The sequence below is a fragment of the Cataglyphis hispanica genome, chromosome 3, assembly GCF_021464435.1.
Source record: "Cataglyphis hispanica isolate Lineage 1 chromosome 3, ULB_Chis1_1.0, whole genome shotgun sequence".
Classification (NCBI taxonomy): Eukaryota; Metazoa; Arthropoda; class Insecta; order Hymenoptera; family Formicidae; genus Cataglyphis; species Cataglyphis hispanica.
The window spans coordinates 10302519-10328741 of NC_065956.1; the positions used below are offsets into that span (position 1 = coordinate 10302519).

At 39.2% G+C, this 26223-nt stretch overlaps 1 protein-coding gene across 4 annotated transcripts in view; it reads right to left on the bottom strand.

The window, feature by feature from the left end:
• LOC126859243 (T-box transcription factor TBX20-like) overlaps positions 1-26223 on the bottom strand; it is a 97065-nt gene that overhangs the window by 9066 nt on the left and 61776 nt on the right. For all 4 annotated transcript variants that reach the window (XM_050610323.1, XM_050610324.1, XM_050610322.1 and 1 more), the window contains exons 4-6: positions 16709-16964; positions 12280-12553; positions 9125-9289 (exon numbers count right to left, since the gene is read on the bottom strand). In XM_050610323.1, coding sequence (XP_050466280.1) covers positions 9125-9289; positions 12280-12553; positions 16709-16964 — 695 coding nt within the window. The remainder of the gene's footprint in view (positions 1-9124; positions 9290-12279; positions 12554-16708; positions 16965-26223) is intronic.

The window sequence follows — 26223 nt, forward strand, 5'->3', positions numbered from 1 at the left end:
TAGCATCACGACGATTAAGATCACCGTAATTGATTAATAAGCGAATGATTTCTCCCAGCATTAATAATTCACGGCGCAGATTTTCGATAGCTAATTGCGCGCAAGATAGCCATTATGAAAATTCCGAGGATGCGTGTTCGAGGGCAATTTAAAATTAAAATGCCGGCAGGGCGTTCGCGAGCGATGATTAAAAGGCTCGTCTAATAATCGTCCGATAACACTTTGCGTATTGTTTCTGCGCGCGCTCGTAATCAAATTTGCAAGACTAATTGCGCGAGAGAGAAAGGGAGAGGCGACGCGGCGGATAAGCATCGTAAACTTCAGCTTAGCGCGGAATAAAGTCGACATTATTTCACGCAACGATAATATTCCGTTTATCGGGGAACACGCGCTTGTTTTCTCATTACGGAAACACCGATGCGGGTCAAAATGTGTATATACGAGCGCGATATTACGCGCTTAATTGCGGTAATGGCCTTACGCGACAGTAAATCATGCTTCGTAATGGACAGCCTGATGCCTTTATAATCGATGTGATCGGAAATGTCATGGAGATCTACTCGTCGAAACAAAATCTAAACATCATTTTTCCAATAATGTAATATTTTATAATGATCTACTTAACTCAAATTTTTAAGGAAAATCGTCTTAAATTTATAATTAATTTATAATTTATTGCGCAATTTTCTGATTTTTAGATGTTTATATTTTTTTGAATTATCTCATATTTGGATCCTCAAATAGACTGTCAAATTCTAAACCTTCTCTTGGCTTCTCCTAATATTATGTAAATAATGTAAATTTTACGTTACGTATTTTCGAAAATTCGGATATACATAGATCTTCGCATTCTTGAATTCATGAGTCTTTGAAAATTGGAATAGAATCGAATAATCCTTAAAGATTTCCAGCACATTTTTCTCTTATTGAGATCCTTAAATTCTTGAGTTTTCGAATCCTCCAATATTTACATCCTCAAATTTTAAACTCCCTTTACTCTTTCCGGAGATCCCCCTGATACTCTAATCCTCGCGTCCTTAAACCCACGGATCATGCGATACTCCGAGATCTAGACTATTTAGATCCCCAGATAATATCCTCAGGCTTTCGCGATCCTCGAAACTCCTTCGAGGAGCTTACGGAGCGTTATCGTTCTCCCTTATACGGCTCCCCGAGTCGCACACACCCGGTAGAGAGCGCGCGAAATGAAGCCGTAGGTAATTGAAAGGGATGCTTTCGCACCCGAGAGAGACCCGGGTCTCTAATAATAGATTTAATAGAGACACGCTCATTGAAGAAAGGGGGTTCCCCGCGCTCTCTTTCTCTCTCTCTCTCTCTCTCTCTCTCGCGCGTCTCGTCTCAGCGCGCTATTTAGTGCCGCTTGTGTGCTCGCGCCGCCACGCTCGCTCGCCCATCACGCCGCCTTTTTTCGCCCTTTGCCGCTAAAACGCCGCTCTGCCGCTATGGTGACGACTAGCGATAAAATTAAATTATCATACGCCGACTGATTTATAAATACGTCGAGACGTGAACGCGACGCCGCGAGCGACGTTTTAATTCGAGCGCGATGCCTTTGTCGAGCGGGTGGTCCGAGGAGCAATTACTCCAATTTTTGGAAAATTATGCACCTGTACATTATTTCAATCGATTTTCTTTCATGCAATTATATGATATTTCTTTATTATGATAATATAAAATCTTCAAGTTCTCATCACACGACGTTGAATATTATATTTGATAATTTTAAACATCGAATTTAAAATCTAGAAGAATAAAATATATATGTGTGTATAAATATATATTTGTATGTGTGCGCGCGGGCTCATTTAGATTATAAAATTTTGATAAATTTTGATAAGTTGACCTTTTATCACATTTTATTGTGACTCTCAGAATAATTCGTACATCAATATTTTAGATAGAAAGAACATTAAGAAGAAACATTACAATCAAAAGATTCAAAGTAACCCATAATAGTAGTAAGGGAAAAATGCTTTACATCTCTAATACCAGCGGCGATGTTTTTGGTACACATGGATAGTATCGTGTACGTACCCAATTTATGAAAATTCACGCGATCACTTGAGCGTTAATTCCCGACGGCTGGTTGCATGCTGGCCAGTGTCGAAGGGCCCCGAGAAAAGTGTGATATCAACACGATCATTAACGTCACTTCGATGTCGACGAGCGGAAGCGAATTTTAATCTCTGCTCACGCAACGAGTGTGCTGCCCTGTCTGGGACAGCGAATTAATTAACCCTCTCGTGGAGAACTCGCCTTTAATGTAGTCCATCTGAAGCTTTGAAGGGCATCAGATCGCGAGGAACATCTCGTCCGAGGTGTCTTGGACGAGCGATATTTGGTAAGGAGATAACTTGTTCAAGACATTGAACGGACAACGTTGAATCACGAGATAAATCGTCTATGAGCGGGAAAGATTACGGCGTCAGGTCGACGTCAGCCCGCGTCAGCTTCCTCTTCAGCGTCTTTAGAGCAGCGAGAGCGTCGAGAGGGGGCGGAGTACAGGCATCAAGTTCGACGAGATCGAGACACACAACCGCCGCGCCGCCGTGTGTGGCTCGAAAAGAGAGGGCCCTAGCCTTTCTTCCTCTTTATCTTCCTCTTCCTTCTTCTCCCTGTCTCATTTGAACGCGATTATTTATGTTTTCTTTCATTCGCGCCCGCGCCGACGCCGACGCTTGCAGCCACTAAAAACCATCGGCCTCTTGCCTCTTCAGTCTCTCTTCTGTCCCTTTTGCTTCTTTCCTCCTCGCTTAAACGTCGATCTTGACGAGAGAGAGAGAGAGTAGAGAGTTTTAGAAATCTGTTTATTGACAAACTTGACTACTGAAAAACTGGACAATCCAAGAATGAAAAATGTTGTTCTACATGTTGAAAATGCAAGAAATAAGAAGCTTAAATCCATACTAAAAAATTCGAATTTTTTTAGAATTCAGAAATCTAATCATTTAACGACGCAAAAGTTTAAAAATTATAGCAAAAAAAATTTCACAATTTTTCAATCTAAAAAATACTCGTAGAAAAAATGTTTTTCTTTCGAAAAATGCCGAAGAGTCAAGCTTCCTTATTATGACAATTTCTCGTCGCTTCTTGTTTCTTCTTCCCTTTCTTCCTTCAGCGTTTTCCTTCTATACTTTCTTTTTCTTGTTTTTGTTTTCCTTATACCTGTTCTTCCTCGCGTTCTGTTCTTTTCGCTTTGCGTGTCCCGCTCGGTTCATTTGGTAATTCTTGCTCGAGCGCGGTGGCAAGTGTCTGAATTATTGCCCGACACATATGGCGATTGTTAAGGGGCATAGTCGCCCATATTTTTGGACATTGCCCTACATAGGACTAGCGACGGGTTTATGGCGCTGCCAGGCGATTATTTCTGTCGTGTCGTTACTTCGGGACTTTATAAATTCATCCAACATGTCTATCTTTCCAACGCGATTTTATTCCAGTGGGCGCGAACGATGGCAAGAATGATTTAACTTTCAAACAATTTGAGATAATTTATAGTCATGTTTTCTTATAACATTAATAAATTCTTTTATAACGAGACTGCGTATCCCTTCCGATTTTAATTTCGAGCCTTATATTAACGAGGATTAGCTTGATCGTGAGAATGGAAAAAGAACGACGCAGAATATGCCATTTTGATGAAGCTCGATGATGCCTCGCAACCTTGGATGTGTAACTTCCGCATCACGCTGATTGCAAAGTAAACCGCGCTCATTTTCTGTTAATACGTACTTACACACTTAATTTACCGCAATTTTGCAGATGGGAGAATCGTCGCATCCTGCGACGAGAACACGATGATGTGCGACCGCGAGTGCGCAAACATATCGTTAAACGTGCGTTGCAATTACGTCATCGTATGTATGTATATCGCGGATGAAGCGCGCATTACGCTTGGCGCGCATCCGCAGGATAATTATTCGTAATCGCATAATTATCACGGATTTGTCTTTATGCCTCGCGTATTTCCGTACTGCTTTGCGCAATTAGGTACTCGGAACTGAAACGCGTGCGGTCATCATGCGTGCGTTTCTTTTTAACTCTGCCACAGTGAACGCAGTTGAGAAAAAAAAGTAAAGGAAAGAAAAGGCGTTACTTATTATGTACTTTGGGGCAAAGTGTCTTAAGATAATGTCATGTGGTTACTTCAATTAGTTTGATATAATTTAGATATATGCAAGGTGATCGACCTAACGTTATGTCGACCTAATCGAAATTTGTTTTATTTCTAATGTAACTACAGAGTTTTATGTAATTCCTTCAAGCAAGTTATATTTCATCGTAGACTTTTCTTCCCAAATCCTTAAAACACTAAGAACTTTAAAATAAAAAAGAATATTGTTGGTAAAAATGATGGCAAATATATGTTTCACTATTGCACGAAATTATAAAGAAGTAAAGCTGGAGATTCAATCATGCACTAATGTAAGTATTCTACTTACTTAGTATTCTTATTAATTATTTAACGGGAAATTGAATGTAGTTATAATATCCTCTCAGCGCAAACCTAATAAAATTTTCAACACGTCTGATTTTCCTTCATATTTCATTCTTGATTTTCATTAAGAATGAATTAATTAATAGAATTATTAAGAATCATTAAGAATTATATTTAATTATAATATATATAATTAATTAATATATATAATTATAATATATTTAATTATAATATATATAATTAATTATAATATATATATATATATATATATATATATTTATATATAATTCAAGACACTGCTAAGACCTAAAGCCAGCAGAGTTTCAAATAGACATTTCTTCGTCAAAAAGATACAATGCGTAATTTGCGAGCAATCAAAGAGATTTCATTCTTAATAAAGACAACAATGAAAACTACAATAGGTGAAAAGAGAGAAACTTCGAGCTGTCCAAAGTGACAAAGTTCAACACGACGACCAGAAATATACTACAAAGCCGAGTACCACATCTTGTTGACAAATAAATTTCTAGAAGTGGGAAGAGTTAAGTATGCAGGAGCAATGAAAGAGCGAGTACAAAGTGTGAGGACCGCGAATAATGGACGATGACGAAAACATCAACTGTGTTGTCGTCGATGAATAAATGCAAAGCAGGAAAAGGAATAATAAAATTTCGAACTACGGAAGTAACACACAAATAACGGCTGCAAATAACGAATGACGAACAAACTACGATGACAATCAGAGGAAATGGAAATCACGCGCGTCCTGATAAATATAGATTAAACACACGAATAATTCTCTTTTCGGGTGATGCAAAAAAAAAGTATAAATGCATTTGACTTGAATTTTAAACTCAAATCTCATTTTTTAAATGAAAGTTTGACGAGGCATCCTTCTTCACATTCCGCTTCTTAATATTAAGTATTATGATATTTAATTTTCATATGTTACATTAAATCTAATCTCGATATTAAAAGATAAGATTTTTTTTTTATTCGCGTCCTAAAAAAGCTTGACTCCGAATTCTCTCATTTCTATTCATTTCGTATTTTCATGAAAAAAAAAAATCAGACACGAGATACGCTAAAGTCCGGTCGTGGAAGCGTATAATGGATGTCTACAACGATGGAAAGGAGAATGAGGAGGGGAGGGGAAGCAACGAAGAGCACGACTACCACGAAAGAGAGGAGGCGACATCAGGAGGCGATAAGGAGCCCGACAGAACGCGGATGAAGGAACTTTCCGTGGAGCGCGCGGCCGGAGGGAAGGAAGAGAGGCGGCAGTTAAGTTATGAATTATGACGTGGTACGAGCGAGAAAGACGAATCGAGTCGGTCGCGTAGGTCGTTACGAGGCCTGAGAAGGGAAGCCGCGAGGAGCCTGACGGGGAAGAAGGAGAAAGCAAAAAGCGTGCGCAACGATACGCGGCACTGCCTTTGGCAGAAAGAAGGTAGCCCTTGCTAAACGAGCGCACCCCCGACAGTGACTGCGACGATGACGACGATGACGACGAGTGAAACGGGAAACGCGGCAACCGCGACGAATGGCTTTCGAGCCGGTATATCCTGAGCGAGGCCACGCGGAATATCCATGCCAAAAATCTCTGCATTGTATACATGAATACGTACTGGCGCCGATGGAAAGCCGAAGCGTTCTAAGATCGCTTACCATCGCGATGAACTTGCCGACACCTTTTGCTCTTTTCACTAAACCTAGCATATATGTCTGGAAGCAGTTGTCTTTAATAATCGAATATCCGAACGCTAAACTATATATTTTTCGAATGCAAAATATGATGATAAAAATTAATTGCTTACATTATTAAAATGAATTAATCATTATTTATTCCGTTATTGTCGACACTTTAGTTTATCTTTCTCTATCTATACTCTGTTAATATTACCGTTTTATCTGTTTGCCCGCAACTATTTCAAACTCGTGTATCTCTCTCTAAATATCAACAATCTTTCCGTCTTTTTAATATATCGTCCATCTCTCGATCTTGTCGACAACACTGTAGCCTTCTCTTTCACCGAATCTCGGGTGGCTTGTCTTGTCTCACATTCTAAACAAGTCGTATCTACCTATCCATCTACCTCGCAGCATCCGCTGTCCGTTGCACACTCAGCTGCATTTCTACATCACTAACGTGCATTCCACGGTGCACCTCTGTCCGTCTCTTTGCTTTTATTTTCGAGTGTGATGCGCGTTCGCCATGATCACTTACTATTTCTTTGCTCTTGATCCCGCTGCTTTTGCATTCTATCCTATTTTCAATCTTGCTATGAGAAGCTACAGTTCGCCATCTTCGCAAACGTACATTCTAATCAATGTTGCCGCAAAATTCAGAGATTACTTTTTAATTTATTACATTTTCTTATTCCAATCTACAATTTCTCTAATGCTGATTTTTATTTTATAAATAATAAAAAATCAAAATGCCGATCACAACATAAAAAATATAAAGAAAGTTAATATTACAACATTTTATAGAATGTTTAAAAAAAAGTTTCTGTTGTTCATGACAGGCTTTGCATAAAGCGCGATCGTGACTTCCGTTCAGCACGAAAGAACATTCAACATGCCATTCCGTAAAGGCCTCATCTATCGAAATAACGATCGGTCGACGGATATTTGACGCGTCGCTTCAGGAAGATGCGAGGAAAAGGAGGAGAAAAAACGGCGACAAGCGAACGGAAGAAACTCGGAGGCGACGAGGAAACCGCAAAGAACGATAATGACGAGTCGAGAGGACGCAGAAAGCGAGAGACACAAAAGAGAGGATGCCGTGGAAGAGAAACTGGCCCGAGGTAATTGCCGGGGTGTCTCTTCGCACCTCATCATCATCATCAACAGCCGCGTCGCTCTCGTCGTCGTCATCGTCGTCGTCGTCGTCGTCGTCGTCGTCGTCGTCGTCGTCGCCGTAACCGTCGGTCGCCGGGACCACCCGTTAGAGTCGACTCCGTCGGTTCTCGTCTGCGTTGGATGGCAGACGAAACGCGTCGCATCTTCGTCAAAAGCTGTGTCGAAATGACGACAAGCCTAAGTGAAACGTTTCGCGATCGATGAAGCAAAAAAAGATAATATAATCGCGAAAGACGAGAGATATAACGAGATCATGTTAGAAATTTGAATTAAGCGAATCATCGTTAACTATTTCCGGTTATGCGATTACAATTGAAGTCGCAATTGTACATCTTACATGTAGAATTATTTATTTTGAAATTATTTAAATCGTAAGTGATTTAAATATTCTTGATTAATCTCCTTTTAATGATTAAAATATCAAAAGATTTGCAATGTTACAAACAAGCTGAAAAAGACATGAATGCCATCTTTAAAAATAAAGATTTATTAAAATAAAGTAAAAAGAGTTAGTAGTACATACGCATAAAAGCGCGGACAATTTTTCTGTTTCAATAATCTGTAATATTAAAAAAAAAAATCTTTTATATAAAAATAATTTATAATACATTCATAATTCTTCAAAGAGATCGGAACAAAAGTCCGTCATCCCTCAAGGAAACGGCTCGTCATGCTGCCTCTCGCGGTAAAAAGAAGAGAGATCGATTAAACGGGACTAGGATAAACATGGAAAACGGAGCCAGATAGTTGTCCGTTGTCGCCTCCGAGGATCATAGATTTAACCTACGTGAAGGTCCAAAATTCCAGTCGCCGCGGTTGCGAAGGGAGAGGACGGAATTGAGTCCCTCCTCGACGGCGGTGGCGAGACGCGACGCGCCGCGACGCTCGTGGAATGCGAACGACGCTGACCTGGACCACACATGACGGCGCGGCGGTCGGTTCTTAAACGACTATCATGAAATACGATAATGCCCGTCTTTCTCGCGCGCCGAACACAAAATCTGAACTTGGACACGGAAGACGGTTCGTCGAGAGAAAGAGAGGCCGGGATCGCGCGACTCCCGCGTTCCTTTCACGATCACCTCTCGACAGTTGCACGTGTTGCGCCTTTTGATAGTCGCACATTGCGCTTTAACATAGTGGCGAGCCTATTTAGGGATTCTCGCATTCTCTCAGTGTACTGTATATATCCGTTCTTACTTATCTCATACGTCATCTATTTAATGACTCGAAAGTAAAATTATCGATTCTAATGCGAATTTTCTAATGCCTTGCATATCATATTTTGTTTTGTCGTCAATTATATGAGAAATGAAAATATTTTAAAAAATTGATTCGGGGAGAAAAACACTGCCTTTTAAAAAGATTATGTTTAAATTATCAAAAATCATTATTAATGAATTCAATCAAAATAACAATATTAATAAATTTTAAAGATGAAACAAAATTATAAAATACATATTATACAAAGTTGCAAGAAAGGATAGACTGATTTTCTTGATACGTAGCGTTTGCAATACTTGTGAAGAACTCGCGAGATGTTACGCCAGTGTCTTCGCGCACGGTCGCTCGCTCTCGACAGAAACGATTATCGGGGGGGATGAAAGGAAGCCGCGACGAACGAAATGGAGGAACCAGTCCCGTGTGGCCGAGATGCGGAGGGGACCGGAGGCGACCGGGACTGACGTACAAGACTCGGCCGTGCGAAGGAAAGACGAAGAGAGAAAAGGAGAATGAGCGAGAGCGCAAAAAGGAAAGACGGGGGAGTGTAACGGTAGCGAGAAACAAAGTGAAACTTACGAGCTGATTCTGATAGGCGGTGACAGCGGTGAATATGGCCTCCGGGAATATGAAGGTCTTGTGCGGCTCCTTTTCCAGGTCCACGATCGGCTTCGCCGTGCTCGAGTCCGGCCGCTTCACCAGGTGGATCCTCGGCTGGTACTTGTGCATCGAGTTCAGCACCAGCTGTAAATAATCCGAAATTGTACCGCCGCCCGTACGGATGCCATTAATGACGGAATATATTCGTAAATAAATTATCGCTCGATTTTCGACAAACACGCGTCCCCCTCCCTGCTTTATCCTATCAAGGTTAGTTATCGAGATGTAAACAAGAGAGCGTCATCTTTTACAATAATTTATTTTGCAATAGTTTTTTACAATTGTTTATACGATACGACAAAGACTTTTGTACCTAGTCTTATCAAGTGTACTTATAATATATAGTCCGTCACAATTTTTATTAATAATATTTAATATTTAAAATATATATATACTGTTTTGTTTACACTTTTTTATTTTTATTTGAAATTACTTTTTTCGATCGCACGCGAAATTCAGACACGATCATCACTTTTCAATTAATGTTATTAATTCAAAGACAGGAATGAGAAAGTTGTTCGCAATCGGAAGATCTCTTGCAATAATTACAAGTGTCCGATTTCGTCCAATTAAAGTTGAAACGAGCGGCATTTGGAAAAGAGCCGCAAAGCGAATTAACAGCGAACGATCCAGACGGATGGATGACGATGATATCAATATTATCGCGTACGCGGATACGATTTTTCCTTTCTTTTTGTGCTATACATCCATCCCTTATTTCCAAGGGTCCCCCATTAGGGTATCAGAATCGCTGACGGCTTATCGTATCCCGAGAGCGAAGACGCGCGGAGATTACATCGCGAGTTTCACGTCGCGTCGACTTTCGTCGTTCGAGGATTCGAATCGGCGACGAAGCCGAGAGCGTGCGATAGCATTAACAACACAACAAGACGGGCGGAGATCGGCCGCGGCCGAAGTAAAAGCGTATGAATTAGAGGAGCACTTTGGGCAGGGCGAGCTCCCCGTTACCATTCAAAAGAATCACTTTGCCCGCGTCTGGCAGCGTGTAATACCCTGAATACAAAATGAGTACCGTGAAGAAGCGCTGCCCCGATCGGAGTTCCTATTTACGTCAGTCATCCGATGAATTAAGGGCCCCGATGTGCGCCGGCGAGAAAGAGCAGCTCGGGCTGACAATGAGACGGTGAGGAGGAGGAGTGACAGAAGATTGGGCGAGGAGGGGGCGAAGACGCGGCTGAGATTCCCGTGTCTTATGACAAACGAGACAACGGACTGTCAAATTATCCCGTGGAGCGACTAAATCGCGCCACGATGAAATTCGTTTTATCGGCGTCATTTTTCTCCTTTTCATAACCGAGGCCTGCGGTAGGTCGCAATCAATCAAGTATGCGACCACGATGACGTTCTTGATGACTTTTTGATTTCGAGAGCAATGTGAGAAATTGACTCAATTAATCCTTTGTAAGCACAATAATATTTCGTTTAAACATTACTTTCAGATATTGAAAGATCACTTTAAAATTACTTTAGAAATCTCATCGCACACATCTAACGCTTTATTTTCTTATTTATAATTTCACATGGTTATTTCTTTTTTTTTTTTTAATTCTCATAAGCACTCCGTCAACGTCATCGCCGTTAAACTCTGCGAGTCGCAAGCTTAGCAAAATCAACCGTGTCGCGTAATTACGGAAAAAGAAAATTACGCAGAGAGAAAAATATACCTCGAAATGACGTAAGAGAGTAAGATAAGTACGATGTAAAAGCTTTCCGCGGGACAAAATGCCATCGTATTGCGTTCCACTTTGCTGAACTTTGTTGAACTTAAGAATCGATGCCGGTTGATTTATTAATGCAACAACCGGCGGACGCGGTAGGCGTGCACACGCTGTCTTCGATGCCGACAATGTCGTACTTTTAGCCGCAGCTGTGTCGAGTAACGTGTAAAAGTTTAATGCGCAAATTGTCTCGGAACGGCCACGACTACAATCGCGAGAAAATGCGAAAAATTTGATGTAAAAATGTGAAAAATTCGCAGTCCGTACAAAAATGTCGACGGCTTGACCGAGATAGAGAGACTATTCACATGCACATGATAAATAAAATTAATCTAACGGAATGCGCCGAAAAGGCGTTACTTTTTTTCGAAAATATTTCTTTCTGAAAAATTAAGACAATTCAGAGTTTGAAAATTTTAATGATATTGAATTTTTATTTAAAAAAATCACTAGTACATTCTCTCCAGCGTATAATTTAAAAATATAATTCTAATAATATAAAAAAATTTCACAATAGAATAATATTTTTTTCAATAATGCATTACTTTTTGTAACTAAGAAAAAGAGATACGTACTTAAAAAAAAGACTTATAAAAATTATCAACGATAATATTCTTACATATCTTTAATCATTTTAAAATCATAATCATTTCCTTTCCTTCCTTCTAATACACGGATTAAAGCGGATATGGATTGAAGAAGCGTTGGCTGAATTTTATTCCATTTCTTTTCACCGATTCGCGGATAATTGAAAACGCGACGGCACTTTACATTTGCAAGAAATCGATGCACGTTACTACATAAGCGCGAGCGCGCGATTAACTTACTCATTCTGTTATTATAACGGCTTAATAATAGAGACCGATCTTCGCGGCGGTCTGACAAGTGTCACGAAGAATTAACCGGATGCCTTCGCGCGAGAAATAGAAAGACGAGGTCGAATGAGGTTTATTAATTAATTAATTCAATAAGAAACTTAACACATCCGTTATAACGCAAATCGGAGTCTGCATTTCGTCGGAATTGGCTTTTTATAACAAACTGATATAGAATGCCGGAAGTACGAAGATAATTCGTACAAAATGAACAATGCTAAATTCTTATTCACAGATTCGTGTATATTGAGTTTGAAAATCTAATTCGATACACAGAAAATTAATATACTCCTCAGTTTTTTCTCTCTTATTTTATCGTACATCTGACATTTTTCAAAAATTGAAACATCATAGCAATTAAATTATTATACGAATTCATATTCTGCATAGCTCAACAATTGATCTTAAGAGTCTTAAAAAGAGTGGAAATTTTTTTGTCAAAAAACTAATATACACTCACGTGCCCATGTCTGTCCATATCATTGTTGGTGAGCTTGACTTTCTCGAAGGAGACGACCTGCTTTCGGAGCTGCTCGCCTGTGAAAGGTGAATCCGGATGGACGTAGAGCCGGGCTGGCGCCGGCGGATCCGCCTTTCCGGCCACCAACCAGCAGCTCCTATGATATGCGTATCGATACCTCTTGTTGTCAACCGGCACGATGTCCATCAGGACCGCGTATCGACTGTCCGCCTTCAGTCCGTTAAATGAGACGCGACATGTCGGAAACATTCGCCTGCGCAAACATAAAACATTTTATTAGTTAAAGGAATTCGAAACAAATTTGAATACTTTGTTTTTAAACATTTTCAAATGTTTGCAACCATCAAATTCGATGCTTGCTAATTTTTATTAAGGATTATGCAAATATATATAGATAAAATTTTATTATATATATGAAATTTTTAATTTAAAACTATTCTTAACTTGTAAAAAATACAAAAAAATTCCAAATGATTTCATTCATTTTCATTTTGTCATTTATAAAAAATAGTATAATTTTTCTTAAAGAATATTCATAAATATAAGTCGAAATTAGTTGAAACTTAATTACTTTTTCATCTTTTTCTAGACTAGAGACTTTCAAGATTTTTAATAAAATAGAAGCACTGCGTTTTGATAATCAATGATCCGGGATGATTCGCGATAATTTTAGAATCGATCCGCTCACGGTCATCGATACATGGTTAACAAGAAAAGAATGAAAAGAAGGGGACGAGAGGGCGATGGGCCCGGATTCGCAGTTAGAGGCAGGGGAGTCCGCGGGGACGCGGGACATGGCGTGAATGTTTTGCCTCGGAGGCCAAACATTAATACCGTGTCGGGCCCCCCGCTGCTCGGCCACTAAAACGCGGGGACACCCGCCGATCTTATCTACGTCTTCTCCTCGGTCCTTGTCGACTCGGTATGCATTCATCCTGCCAGCGCCACGAGTGTGAGTAATGCTTTTATTTATCAAGCCGTCTTTTGTTAATGAATTGAACGAGGGGGGGAAAAAGGTGGGACCTCACCCTCGCACCATTCCCGTCTCTGCCTCTCCTCGTCCTCCTTCCTACCTGATTTTTAACCCTTCTCCCTCTTTCGCGCGACCATTTCTCTCGTGACGCGAGCACAAGCACCGAAGATGCTTGTAATTTTTTCTCACAGGCGGATTATCCGCCAAATTCCCACCTCGCCGTGAGATAAGTGGCTTTATACAGGATATGAAAGTTCAGTCTGAGCTTTAGAAAAAAATATAAATATTAAAAAAGTAAAGATAAAACAATCCTTGTACTATCCAGAATATTTAAAAAATTTAAATTGCATATTTCTTATTCTCTTTCTCTTTCTTTTTAATGGAAAAGAAAAAAATAAATAAAAATTTTTCGAGAAATTAAAAGTACTCGTTCACATTATTCGCACAACAAATCTCTTACTAATTCACACTTTGCGATAAAAAAAGTTGAATTCTATCGTGAAATTTTCTATAAATAGCGAGAAGAAACGTAATGGAAGACAGAGAGAAGGAGGGTTGAAGTACAAAGGAGGGAGAATGCTCGGGCTGCCTAGTGGTGGAAAGTCTAAGGGATGATAAGGGGTGGTAAGTTGTGCGACGGCTGAAGGGAGCGACGACCAGCGTCGCTGAGACGCAGATCTAATTACCGACGCACGAGTAGGCGCGCATCCGGCTGAAGGAACCCTCCTTTATGCGGGGGGGAAATAAAGAGCAGGGATGTTGCCCATCGTGGCGGGCAATTAGGCGCGCGCCGGCCGCGTCGTCCCTCCCCTCATCTTTTCCGCCTCCTTTCGCTTCCGTAGTTTCCCAAGTTTTCTCAAGAATCCATTCAATATTATCCTCGCACTCCATCTCAGACTTCCGGCCAGGACCGGCGCGACTCCCCCCTATATAAAAATCTGATATCTCGTTTTATTCACACAAAAAATATTTATATATATATATATATATATATATATAAATTTGACTTTATAGCAATGAATTCGAGGGTAATTTTTTTGCAAGGATAGTGCTTATCATTAAATACATTTTAATATTAAATATCGAATTTGAAAATTACATTACAATAAAATCTATAGCGTATGATGTGATAAGAAAATATATTTATTAATTTCATATCAGTATCTTGAACACAAATTTTTCTCTAATATATTAAACAATATATTACAATTATCTTAGAAATATCACTCTACTCCCTTCCTTCTCCATTGACTCGTTCTAATTCACCGCATTGATATAAAGGATTATTTGCTATGGCTCTCTCGATAGTTAACTTCGCGTCCAATGTTAGCATTTCCGTCGTTAAGTCGGAGATATATGTTTGAGAAGGTGTGGTATATCGCGAGTCGAGACGAACGCGAACATAAAACTTTTCGGGCTGCCTTCCGCGAAGAAGTAGAGGCAGCCCTGAGAGATCCCCCCCAGAGGACTTCTCTCCCCTCATAGTGTGATCCCACTCGAATCCTCACGCCTTCGGTCGCCACCGCTCGTCCCAAGGACCCTTATAAACTGGCATAAGCTCTCGCCCGGTTTCTACACCGACCCGACTAATTGACTGACGGTCAATATAGCAATTTAACCCGCCGCTTGCCACCAGCCAGCTCGTTCCCCGCCTTTTATTCTCCTTCTTCCATCTCTCTCTCTCTCTCTCCCCTTTCCATCCCTGAGGTAATTCCGACTCTTTCAGTTTTGTTTATTACTTTGAACAGTATATTTGTGTATATTCTCATCTCTCCCTTTTATTTGTACAATGCGCCTTTATTTGTATCATGTAGCTATTTTCCTGTTATTCGCAATTGAATTTGTCTACTTCTAAAGAAGATTCTTTTTATGAGCGAAAACGCGTGTTGCGTATGTGTATAGTTAAGATTACTTTTCACAATCAATTACTTCTCACTGAAATTTTATAGTTCTCAATCAATTCAAGTTTTGTATCCAAATATCTTTATTCTTTCTCTCTCGCCGTTTCTGTCTGCGATCTGTTGCACATCTATAATGATTTTTATTACAATTTTATTTATTAACATTTGTTAAATAATGTCAATTTAGAATAAATAATTGCATCGATCTCATATAATAGTCGTATTTCAACGATATTTTCTCCTATTTCTAAAATTAAGTTATTTCTCATAAATAAAAATTATAAAAAAAATTATAAAAAATAAATAATTTTTGAAAAAGTCACATAATAAATCATTTCATATTAAATTTTTAAAGTTTGATTATTCTCAAAACAGTAGCAAAAATCCCCAAAATTTTGTTGTTTTATATTTTGATTCATTTTTCGTGTTTGTTTTTATTATACTTATTTTTATCATACTTTCTATCATGCAAATAGATCAATAGGGCTATGTATAAAAAAAAAATTTTCATTTTTTAATTGTTCCACGACTGTTGAATATATTGAATATAATATTATCCTCTCTCCGGTTTCCCTGCTCAATTCCCTGCTCAATTCCCGCAATTAAAGGATCGTAATTTCAATGCGATTAGAGCGCTTGCTTATGTTTCGGTATAACGTGTCAGGCGAGTGACAGCTTGCTCAGGGTAACGACACCTCTCGCCCTAAGCCTAGCCCGTTTCTATCGTCGGCTTCCCCTTAGGGGATTTTCGTGGGTGTCGTGTCGTGTCGTGACCCGGTCGTGGTGGGACGTGATTGAGTTTGCAGCGATGTCGCCGCACGGGAGAGACGCGGCGGTTTTGGAACGAGAACTGAAAGGGTGAGCGGCCGCGAGTAATGAGAAAGAGTCAATCGCTTCGACGTTGTCCAGGAGGAATTGAACCTGCGATGCATTAGCGGGATACATCGTCCCGAGGGAGTTTCCCCGGGGCATCTGGTTGCCTCGGGGATCTTGCTTATCCCCTCGAGAGAAACGAGGCTGAAATTGTTTCCGCCTGCGATCCTTCGATTAATCGCGTCGTGAAACATGTTTCGCGATACTTGCCTCTTTCCATCTTAGCATCGTCTCAGAATGAAATAATTATTTCAAACTTGAAAATATTACTACGTGCTGTAGTGAATTTATTTACATTATCGTTATGACAACTTCGATATTCGCCAAAGTAATCGCAAATTGCGATTCAAGTTTATATAAATAACCAAATCATACTATGCGATGTAGAATTACGTAATACAAAGAGGTGTCTTAAAAAGTGAAGTCATATGATATTGAAAGTTGACGTACAACGTCTATAATAATTAATAAATACAAAACTCGAATTTGAAACCAACCATCACTCGCCGATCATTGTTCTCGCGCGATTAAAATTTTATCGACGTCTACAAAGTATCTCCGGTGTTATCTTCGGTATCGATAAATAAATCAGCATGACAATCCAGACTTCAATCAAACGCTCTCAAACGGAAGTTGATAATTTGGTGTACTTTGACCTCACCTGCCAGTCTTTGTGATGATCATCTCCGTGCCAAGCTCGTTGAATTTGTCCCAGAGATCCTTGGTCTCCAGGTGACAGGCCACATGTTTCAGTTCCTCGCAATTTGAGCGCTCCTGAAGTAGCGGATTCACGATCGGCGAAGCGCCCTTCCCACTTGTGCTTCCGGTATCGTCCGTTTCCGGCTCGTCCTCCGCATTGATCGTCTCCGGAACCGGCGGAGCGCCGCGGACGACTCCAGAACCGCTCGCTTCCCTTTCTGCAATTCATATTTTTCACATAAAAGATCTATCATATTAATATCAAATTATCCTTCAGAATATTACTCGTCTGTCTCTCAGTATTTATGAATCTCTCTCTATTTAATTCACTTTCGCGGTTAATTCACAATCGCGGTTTTTATTCACTGCGCTGTCTTGGACAAGCGGAAACGAGAAGAAAAGCGCTTCCGGTACGATAAAAAAATCGAGAATCACTGAGGCGTAAAGTAAAAACTCCATTTCCAGAGGAGGCAATCGAGCTCTTAAAGACAAACATTTATCACTGCCGTGTCATTGGCGCTCGTTTTCAGCATCCGTTCACACCGCACACAGCCGTAGGAGTCACTAAAATAGCGTACGACGTAGTCGGGAGTTATCGTGAATGAACCGTGCCTGATGAATATTTAAGAGCCACGTTCAATTACAGTTATATCGTGTCGGCCGTTGCCGACAGTTTCGCGAGCGACGATATTCGCCTTGTGAGCCGCGCACTTTCGCCGCTCGCGCGGCGAGCGAAATTAAAAACGAGGCTCGTTCGTCGATTCGTAATTTACGATGGGAGGCCTCCCATTACCGCAAATTATTATTAATATTTTGTCTGATGGAGCGGCGATAACTCGATTCTAAATTACGTATGACAGGCCTCGGCGTCAATTAATATCTTTCCCCGTACGCTTTTATTGCGTCGCGCATCCTATTTGTATCGGCTCTGTGTACAAAGTTTCGCGATTTTTTGCAGAATTTCTCGCGAAAAAAGTTCGCGTTTACGTATGCATAGACGTTTAATGAAAAATCGTTTTTCTGACGCGCCATTATTTACCGCTCGTTCGATGACTCTATTAGTGGAATAATGAAGAAGGGGAGTGTCTCTCCGATTAAGATTTTAATCAGAAATTAAATGAATGGTGAGAAGCTGAAAATATAGCGGGCAGGAATGAACGATACATCAATATAATGTTTTCCAATTGCCTGAATTATGTATCGTGATAAAGCCTCAAGTAGATAAAAATAGAATTAAAATAATGATATATATACACGATAAATGTTTCATCTACCTTAATTATAATCTAGAATTTGAATAATTTCTTTTCCCCTTGAAATTATTAAAGATGATATCAAACATGTTTTTATTGTGTAGTGCGGAAATGAGATTGTTTGATACGAATGTGTCAAAAGCACTTGAGAGATATCGCAACGGAGATGGAAGGTTCTGAGAAACTCACGTTGATTAAAATGACACGTTGATTAATATCTCAAATTAACTCGGAGGCGCCGCGTTATTGAGGCATTTTATTTCGCGTAGATCGCGTTAATCTCTCGCGTTTATTGGCGCAAATGTCTCCCGCTTACACGCACATCGATGTAACACGGCGTTGTATTGTTCTGCGCCGTTCAATCACATCGACGTAAATCTAAGCGTAATCCATTTGGCGGTGCTCATAGGTATCCAGTTATCGATGATAATATATCGTCGGTCGCCGCGATAAGCGAGTTCCTTCAGCATCGCAATCGATTATAAATAACGTCCCGAAGAATAAATAATTCCGCGCGAGAGCCGGCCTTACAATTATATTACGCAGATTGTATTTCCGATTTTAATGACGCAAGGGAAAAGTAATCGGCTGATAAAACGACGTTATTGCCATTGATGGTGATTAATTGTTGCGCCACGACGCTCGGGCACACGGGAAGTCGAGCTCTCTTTTCAAGATGCACGCAAATTTCTACAGCATGTTCTCAACGATATAACTTTTCAAGCGGAAAAAACACGAATCGTTAAATTTCTTTTCATTATTGTCGTGATAAAAATACTGATAAAAAGATCAATCAAATCAAAATAATTAAAATTAAACAAAATTAAATTAAGTAAAAAATAAATTTAATTTTTTATACTATCATGCAAACCCGTGATTTACACAAGCTACATTGATAAGAATATTCTGAGATGAGTTCTTTGATCAATTCGGACGCAATTTTTCGAGATAAGAAGAGACTCGGGCGGCTGAGATTTATTTATATACTTTAACTGTAACACGAGAAAGAGAGGAAGAGAGAGAGAGATCAGCATCTGCCATTTTAACAGGTCCCTTCTCGGCGTAATTCGCGGACACGTATTTACCACGTGCGCCACCGCGCGAGCGCGTTTCCATAGTAAGAGCCACCGTTGTGCCCCGGGAAACCGTAATAAACTTCGTAATGGGCAGTTACGAAGTACGGACTTGGCCGGTATGTCAGGTGCTGGCTATCAATTTTGCACGTTGATGCCGCGCGCGAGGAATTAATTGTCCATTCGGCACAACACGGGATCCGGTGTCAGTATTATATGGCGCTCGCCATTTTCCCGCTTTTCCCTCCACGAAAATGCGCAGTTAAGCGCAGCATATATAATTCTCCGCACATTTTCCTTTCTCTTATCGGGAAAGAGCATGTAAAAGAGAACAACAACTACAACGTTGCTAAAATAATATAAAACGATCAGAGGATAAACGCGGAGCAAGGATGTGCGAAGTAAACGTAAATTATTTTTATAATTTACGAAGAGCCACCATATGATTGCGCAAAATTTATAACAAGAATTATTTTTAATAAATAAAAACATTCTCAAAGCATCTCATGATTAATACCACCAGCAGTTTTCGTATATAAACATATTAAAGAGAGAAAGAGAGAGGAAATATCATATATCGCGATTTTTTAATCTTTTTCAAGATAAAAGCTTACTCATACACAAACGAGAAAGTAACGCGACGTGATAAATAAAATCTCTTGGTTTACCTTAAGTTACTGACGTGAAGTTATAATTTCACGAATCGCCGCTTGGCCGGCATCACGCTAATAACGCTAAACTAAAGCATGCCCCATCGTAAGTGGATAATTATCCTTTTTCCAGGCGCTACCGCGCGCTTATTACATCGCTCGTCGGCCTGCATGCGACCGTTGTGCCGTAATCGAGGGAATCAGTCATTTTGCATTTAATAATGTCTAAACCAACGGCGAGAGCTGAGAGGAACGATCCTCGAAAACTCTGCTGATATTATTGATCAGCCGCCAAAGTAATTGCCGGTAATACGCGTCACGAATTATCGTTCAACTCGATATGTAAATTAGTCCCACGTCCTTCGATCGTTATTTCACCCCGCATTTATTTTGCGCACATATTTTGCAATAAACGTGACTCTATTTGATTCTCCGTACGGATTATCTTTAATGGGATTTGTATTGAAAAATTAAAATTTAAAAATCGCTACAATGGTTTAATACAACTTTTCTTTTACACAAGACAATCCCCTTCTAATACAAACCGACATCGTAAAAATCATTATTTTGTTTATAAATTATAATGCATATCGATTGTTAAATTTTTCTATTTTTCCATATCCTTTACTTGCTTTATTGATCAATCCATCTGCTTTGTGCAACAAGACAGAAATGTAATATATTTTATAGTGTAGGATATAATTTTTCCTACTGTGCAAGTTCTTGTGCATTACAAAATAATGTCCCATAAATAATATATAAATTATATAAATTATCTAGCGATAAATGTCTAACAATTCGCGTTGCATGATTGCGCGATCGTGCGTTTTTGCCTCTATAGGCAAATCACTTTATCTTTACAACGTTAACACGCATAATAAATTACACAAGATAGATATATTGAGATTATCTTTACGAACGTCAACGTATTTATTAAGTCTCGCGATACGAATAGAAAGCGTTTAACGCCGATCCCTAGTTATTAACCCGTTGATACGCCATCAATTTGCGCCTGAGAGAATGTAACGTGTAATTCTAAATTTTTAAGCACAATCTGCAGAAGGTTATATGAAATTAAACTCTTCTCGATGTACACAGTGTATCTCAGAACCTTTAATTATAGACTCCTTGCCGAACTCGGAGTCAATTTTTTTAGAAATGTTTTTTTTTTTTTTTTTATTAATTCCAGAGATATTTAATTGATTTAAATTTTTTTCACAACAAAATTCTGAAATATTCATTACAATTTTCTCTGCCATACTTTCATACATAAATCGCATATATTATTAAATTTCTATTTTATATTGTATTATAATGTTAATCTTATTTCAATAATTATATTGTTATCCTTGAAAATACTTTGTACTTCTGGAGTTGTTACTTCTGGAAGATGCTCACTAGCCGAGATAAATGGACCGCTTTGGCAAAGGTTAAAGAGAGTTTGATCCGATAGATCGGGCGAATGTTTACGCAATAGTAAACTCGTCGGCGGCCGCGGCGCATCGCGGAATGTTAAGTACGAATTACCACTTGCAATAACAGTAATCTCCATTCGTCGGTCAGCCTTTGGCCGTAAAATGCCGAGGAGAGTCCCTTGCGGTCGCGGGACTCTGTATTTACGTTGCGCTTCGAGCTCTCGCGGCTGCGCGAGCCTTTCAATATAGAGGAGGATATTGGCCGATCGGCGAGGATTATCCGCACGCAACTCGTCCTTTCCACCGCAAGAGAGCCGATAACCACAAAGCAATAATTAATTACCGTCGGCACCGATACGCCGATTTATCGTCGATTATTAGCCGGCGAGAGGGGCCCGCATGTACACACTTACACGAGCTAAAATATACGTGCTGAGCGAGCGCCCGCGCGTTTAACACTCCTCGAAGAAGTTATTTAACAGCCGCGGGATCGAGTATATAAATCCTGTAAGGGTCGATCGATATTGCTTCATTAATACAACTCGGTGGGCGTAGCCGGAATTATAGTTACACCTGCGGTAACGTGAAGACGTTTTCGCGAGATTCTCTCCGTACGGTGATTACTCTTAAAGTAATCGTTTAAGCTTCTTTTCAAGCCACGCAATTCAAGCGGTATGCAAGAGTTTATTCTCTTTTTTTTTTTTCAAAATTCACTATTTATGTATTTTTACATATAACATTAAAAGTTAGTCTAATTAGTTTAATATTAAAATATGCTGCTGACCTGTGTCCGTCTCCCCCCATTCTATAATTTTAATCACTTTTATGTCTTTTTATTAACATCTACACACTAAGATTGAAGAGTATCGAGGATTATTATTTATTATTTTAATTTTGCGTATACCCAAGTTTGATTAGAATGATGACGATTTATATCGCGAAACGTATTATCTTGCAGGAACATCGCGTGGCCTGAAAATCGAGCGTGTTTCTTCGCTTAATTGCAGAGGGGCAACGGAACGACAAGGGAAACCGAGAATCGGCGTCCTCGGATGTATCCGTGATTAAGTTGCCAGCGAGGGTCGCGCGTCTTGACGCGATAAGAGCCAGGCATCAGGCGATACACCTGCTGCGTCACGTCGATTGCGAACGAAATAGAGAGAACCCACCGGTTCTTCGCCAACGCAAATAAGCGGGCCAAGACTGGTGATTTTCCAGAATCTTACATAACATGAATGACGCACGCGACAATCGCGACGGTTCGATAGGTCGTCGATTTACTTTATGCCAATTCAACGACCTTTTCCGTCACATCCTTTCGTCAATCTTTCTTCAAAAATAATATTAAAATTAAAATAAATCTAAACAAAGAATTAAAAAATTACGCCAAAATATTCGGTATTCATCAAAAAAATAATTTATCAAAAAAAAAAACAAGACATCATCTTCTGATCTGCAGATATTTAAATTGCCAGAAAAGTTCTCTCATGTATTTAGCATCGTAAGCATCGCAGCCGGTTCATAATTAGGAGAAGTAAACGCGGGATTCCACGATGTGTGGTCCGTCATACGTATTTTTATTCGACACGATCTACGAGCGTGTTAAACGACTGACGAAACGGATGACGAGCCGCCGCCGGGGTCTGCTTGTCGGGCGAGTCTCTCGCGACTTTACGGCACGCCGTGAGTGAATTACGGTTGCGAGTGCGCGCACGACCGAAGCGGATCAAAGCGCTCGCGGGACATATTGAAACGGGTGCAGCGGCGCTTAACGACGAGATCTAACGAGGCTCGTGCTCCACGAGGAAAATGAACGCGAAACTTTCCCGTCCCGTTTGTGCGGACGATCGCAAATCGACGCGAACGAACTCGTTGGAATCGTCCGACATTGCCGTCAAATTGATGTCTTCACTTTGAGTTTGATGCATGGAACATTCGGCTACGCTGAATTTTCGGTTGCCGATTTAATAGCAATTATGTGTATTTAGAAGTATTGTAAACAATTCTAAAAAAGTTTGCAAAAAGTATCAACAATCTAATTTTTAATTTTTAGAAGACCGGAAAAAACCTTTTAACATATCTAAGACAAAGCCGTATTTTTCACTAAACTTGAAACATTTTCGCGGTATAAAGTTTTTAATGTTTGAAAAAAAAAATATATATATATATACATTTCTCTAAAGATTAACAATGCAGCTAAACTGCAGAAACGAGGGTGACACATCGTAAATTCGTTCCAACAAAAGTTGATGTCTGTTCGAGATGACAAGTTTACGAGCGCGCGCGAATGAATCACGATTGGTCACCGAAAATCGAAAATATTCGCGGTTGACAGAGAAACACTCGCGTTTCACAATATTTTATTAGCCCGTATAATATTAGACTAGTGTGATTTTAATTTATCGTCGACGATAACGATTTCATCCACGCTAATAACATGAGCGAGGAGGCCCGTCTCCCTCTCTCCTCTCCACTCCTCTTCCCCACGTCTAAATATCTAATTAAGATAGCGAAAAGCGTATTAAAAATGCTCTGTTAAGCGTCGCCGAAATTGCGTCGACTCATCGATCCGTCATTAATGAAAAGTAAATTAGCGATATACCGGGCGTGCGTAACGCCCGATCGCACAGCGGGGAAGACAGTCGCGGAAGTTTGCGTTTGCCGTGCGACGAGGTAAATTGAGTATTGACGCGCCGTATCTGATGGCGCGCGATAGGAGAACGTCTTCGGGATCGATCGATCAATCTGTCGGCAGATAATTAAAACCGGCACCTTGTTTGTTCGCGAAACGTAAATTAATCTGAGCGTGACGCGGTGCGTTCCTTCCTCGTTCGCCGAAGATGACGTCCTTTTGCGTCGCGTCCGACATACGCAAAAAATTGATTACGCCATTCGACGTCTCACTTCGTGTCAACGTACGCGAGATATCTTGTTCTACGATACAAGAATGGGGCGTCTATATATAATCAAGACGAAGGATAAAGAGAATGCGCAAGTGTAAAAATAAATATAACAATATCTTACAAAATATGTTTAAGAAATAAATAAACACATTTTTATATAATAATTATTATTTATATCATTAAAGTTAAATTAATAAAGGAATAAATGAGTTAGATTACTTTAGTCTTAGGTCCTATACTTAATAAATATATACATATAATAACAAAAATATGTGTAAAAAGGAATAAGTCTCTGAAGATACATTTATGTTTCTTATACATATATATGAGACATTTAATGGAAACCATTTTTATTAACAATGATCTTTGTGGCAAACTTGAAAAAAATATTTAATTCCAAATCAATAAAAAAAAAGGAAATTTGTATTTTACTGCAAATATGAAGTAACACACAACGTATTAAAAAAAAACTGCAATTTAAAAAATGTAATGAAAATGCAATAGCTTCTTAATATATCGCCTATTATTGAGATAAAGAATAATTATTGGTATAATCATTACATCAGTTATGGGGAGTAGTTTATACTAACATTTTAACATGTCAAAAGCAATTTTCGACAAAACTGTAAAAGCTAGCTTGTAAAGATTTTTAAGCCCGGAAAATTTGGAATAAAAATCTTTTAAAATGGCATATATATATATCGAGATTTCTTCACAGACTAATTTTTATGTTTGCATTTTATCTTATAGTTAAAATAATTGATTATGAATATCTGGTTATAATTCCTCACACATAAAATACGAAAACTGATAATGGCCAAGAGATAACGCGCTGACGCATCAGCAAATCGTCGATACGTGGAAATGCAAAAAGAAACGCGACCGGCATGGATTAGTAAATCGAGGAAATCGGCCGAGTCTCTCTCGCGTTATACGTCGTTATATCTGCTCGATATCACCGCGGAACGAGCGTCAGCGTGGCAGGAAGGCGCTAACAAATGTCGTTCGCGCCTCATATTTCAAGCACTGTCATTTGTACATTGCGCCGCGTTCTCGACAGAGGTAACGAAGTGACGATGACTTCGACGATTCCTTCGTTTTCTCTTCTCTCTCTCGCTATTATGATATTGAATCGGTCCTCTCCGCGATAATTGTCCGCCATAATCATCGAGTCATTTGAGCAACACACTCATGCATGTCAGAATTATATTCGAACGGGAAAAATTAAATAATTTTTTTGCCGGCTCAATATTTAATTTTACGCAGTGGACGATTTTTTATTTTCCAAGTCAACGGGTTCTGTATACTAACTGTCATAGAATAATTGAATATTTCAAGAGTTCGCTATATCATTAAAAAGATGTATGTGTTTACGGTTTGAATTTCCATTATTCTTCAACAACCCTTAATTATGAATTGCAATTTTCCAATTTTCCGGTTATCCAGGAACTGGAGTACGTGATCGATAGCCTAATCATCGGTAAAGTTTCGTAAGACAGATGGAAAAAGGCAAGTCTATGATTTCGGAATGTACGAATCAGTTTTACTCGAGTGAGAATGTAGCGTGTAATTGCAACTGAACGAAGCATATCGTCATCGTTCGATTCTTGCCGATGCTTTCCACGAACGGTTTCCGTAGCCTGGAAAATCGACCGATCTCCTTGTCATTACCGGCAATTTGCAAAACTATCGGAACGGAGGAATGTGAATGTAATCTCGATGCACGCCTCTCTCTAATAAGCATATTCTTGCCTTACGTTTCGCCTTTCGAAAATGACATTGTTGATCGTCCATCTCCATGTAAAAGTCATTGTAACGTAATACCAATCGCGAAATCTTATCTAACAAACTCGATTATATTTGTTTATATATGTATCAATAAATAAAAAAATAATTATATATATTAAATAATTATTTATATAAAATAATTATATACATCAAAAATAATTATATACATAAAAATAATTATATATATTAAATAATTATTTATATAAAATAATTATATATACATAAAAAATAATTATATATATTAAATAATTATTTATATAAAATAATTATATACATAAAAAATAATTATATATATTATTCTGAAAATTTGAACAAAATACAATGATACTATATTCCACATGTGCAAAATCTCGATTTGTAATCCTTGAATAAGCATCGATACAAAAATCCCAAGA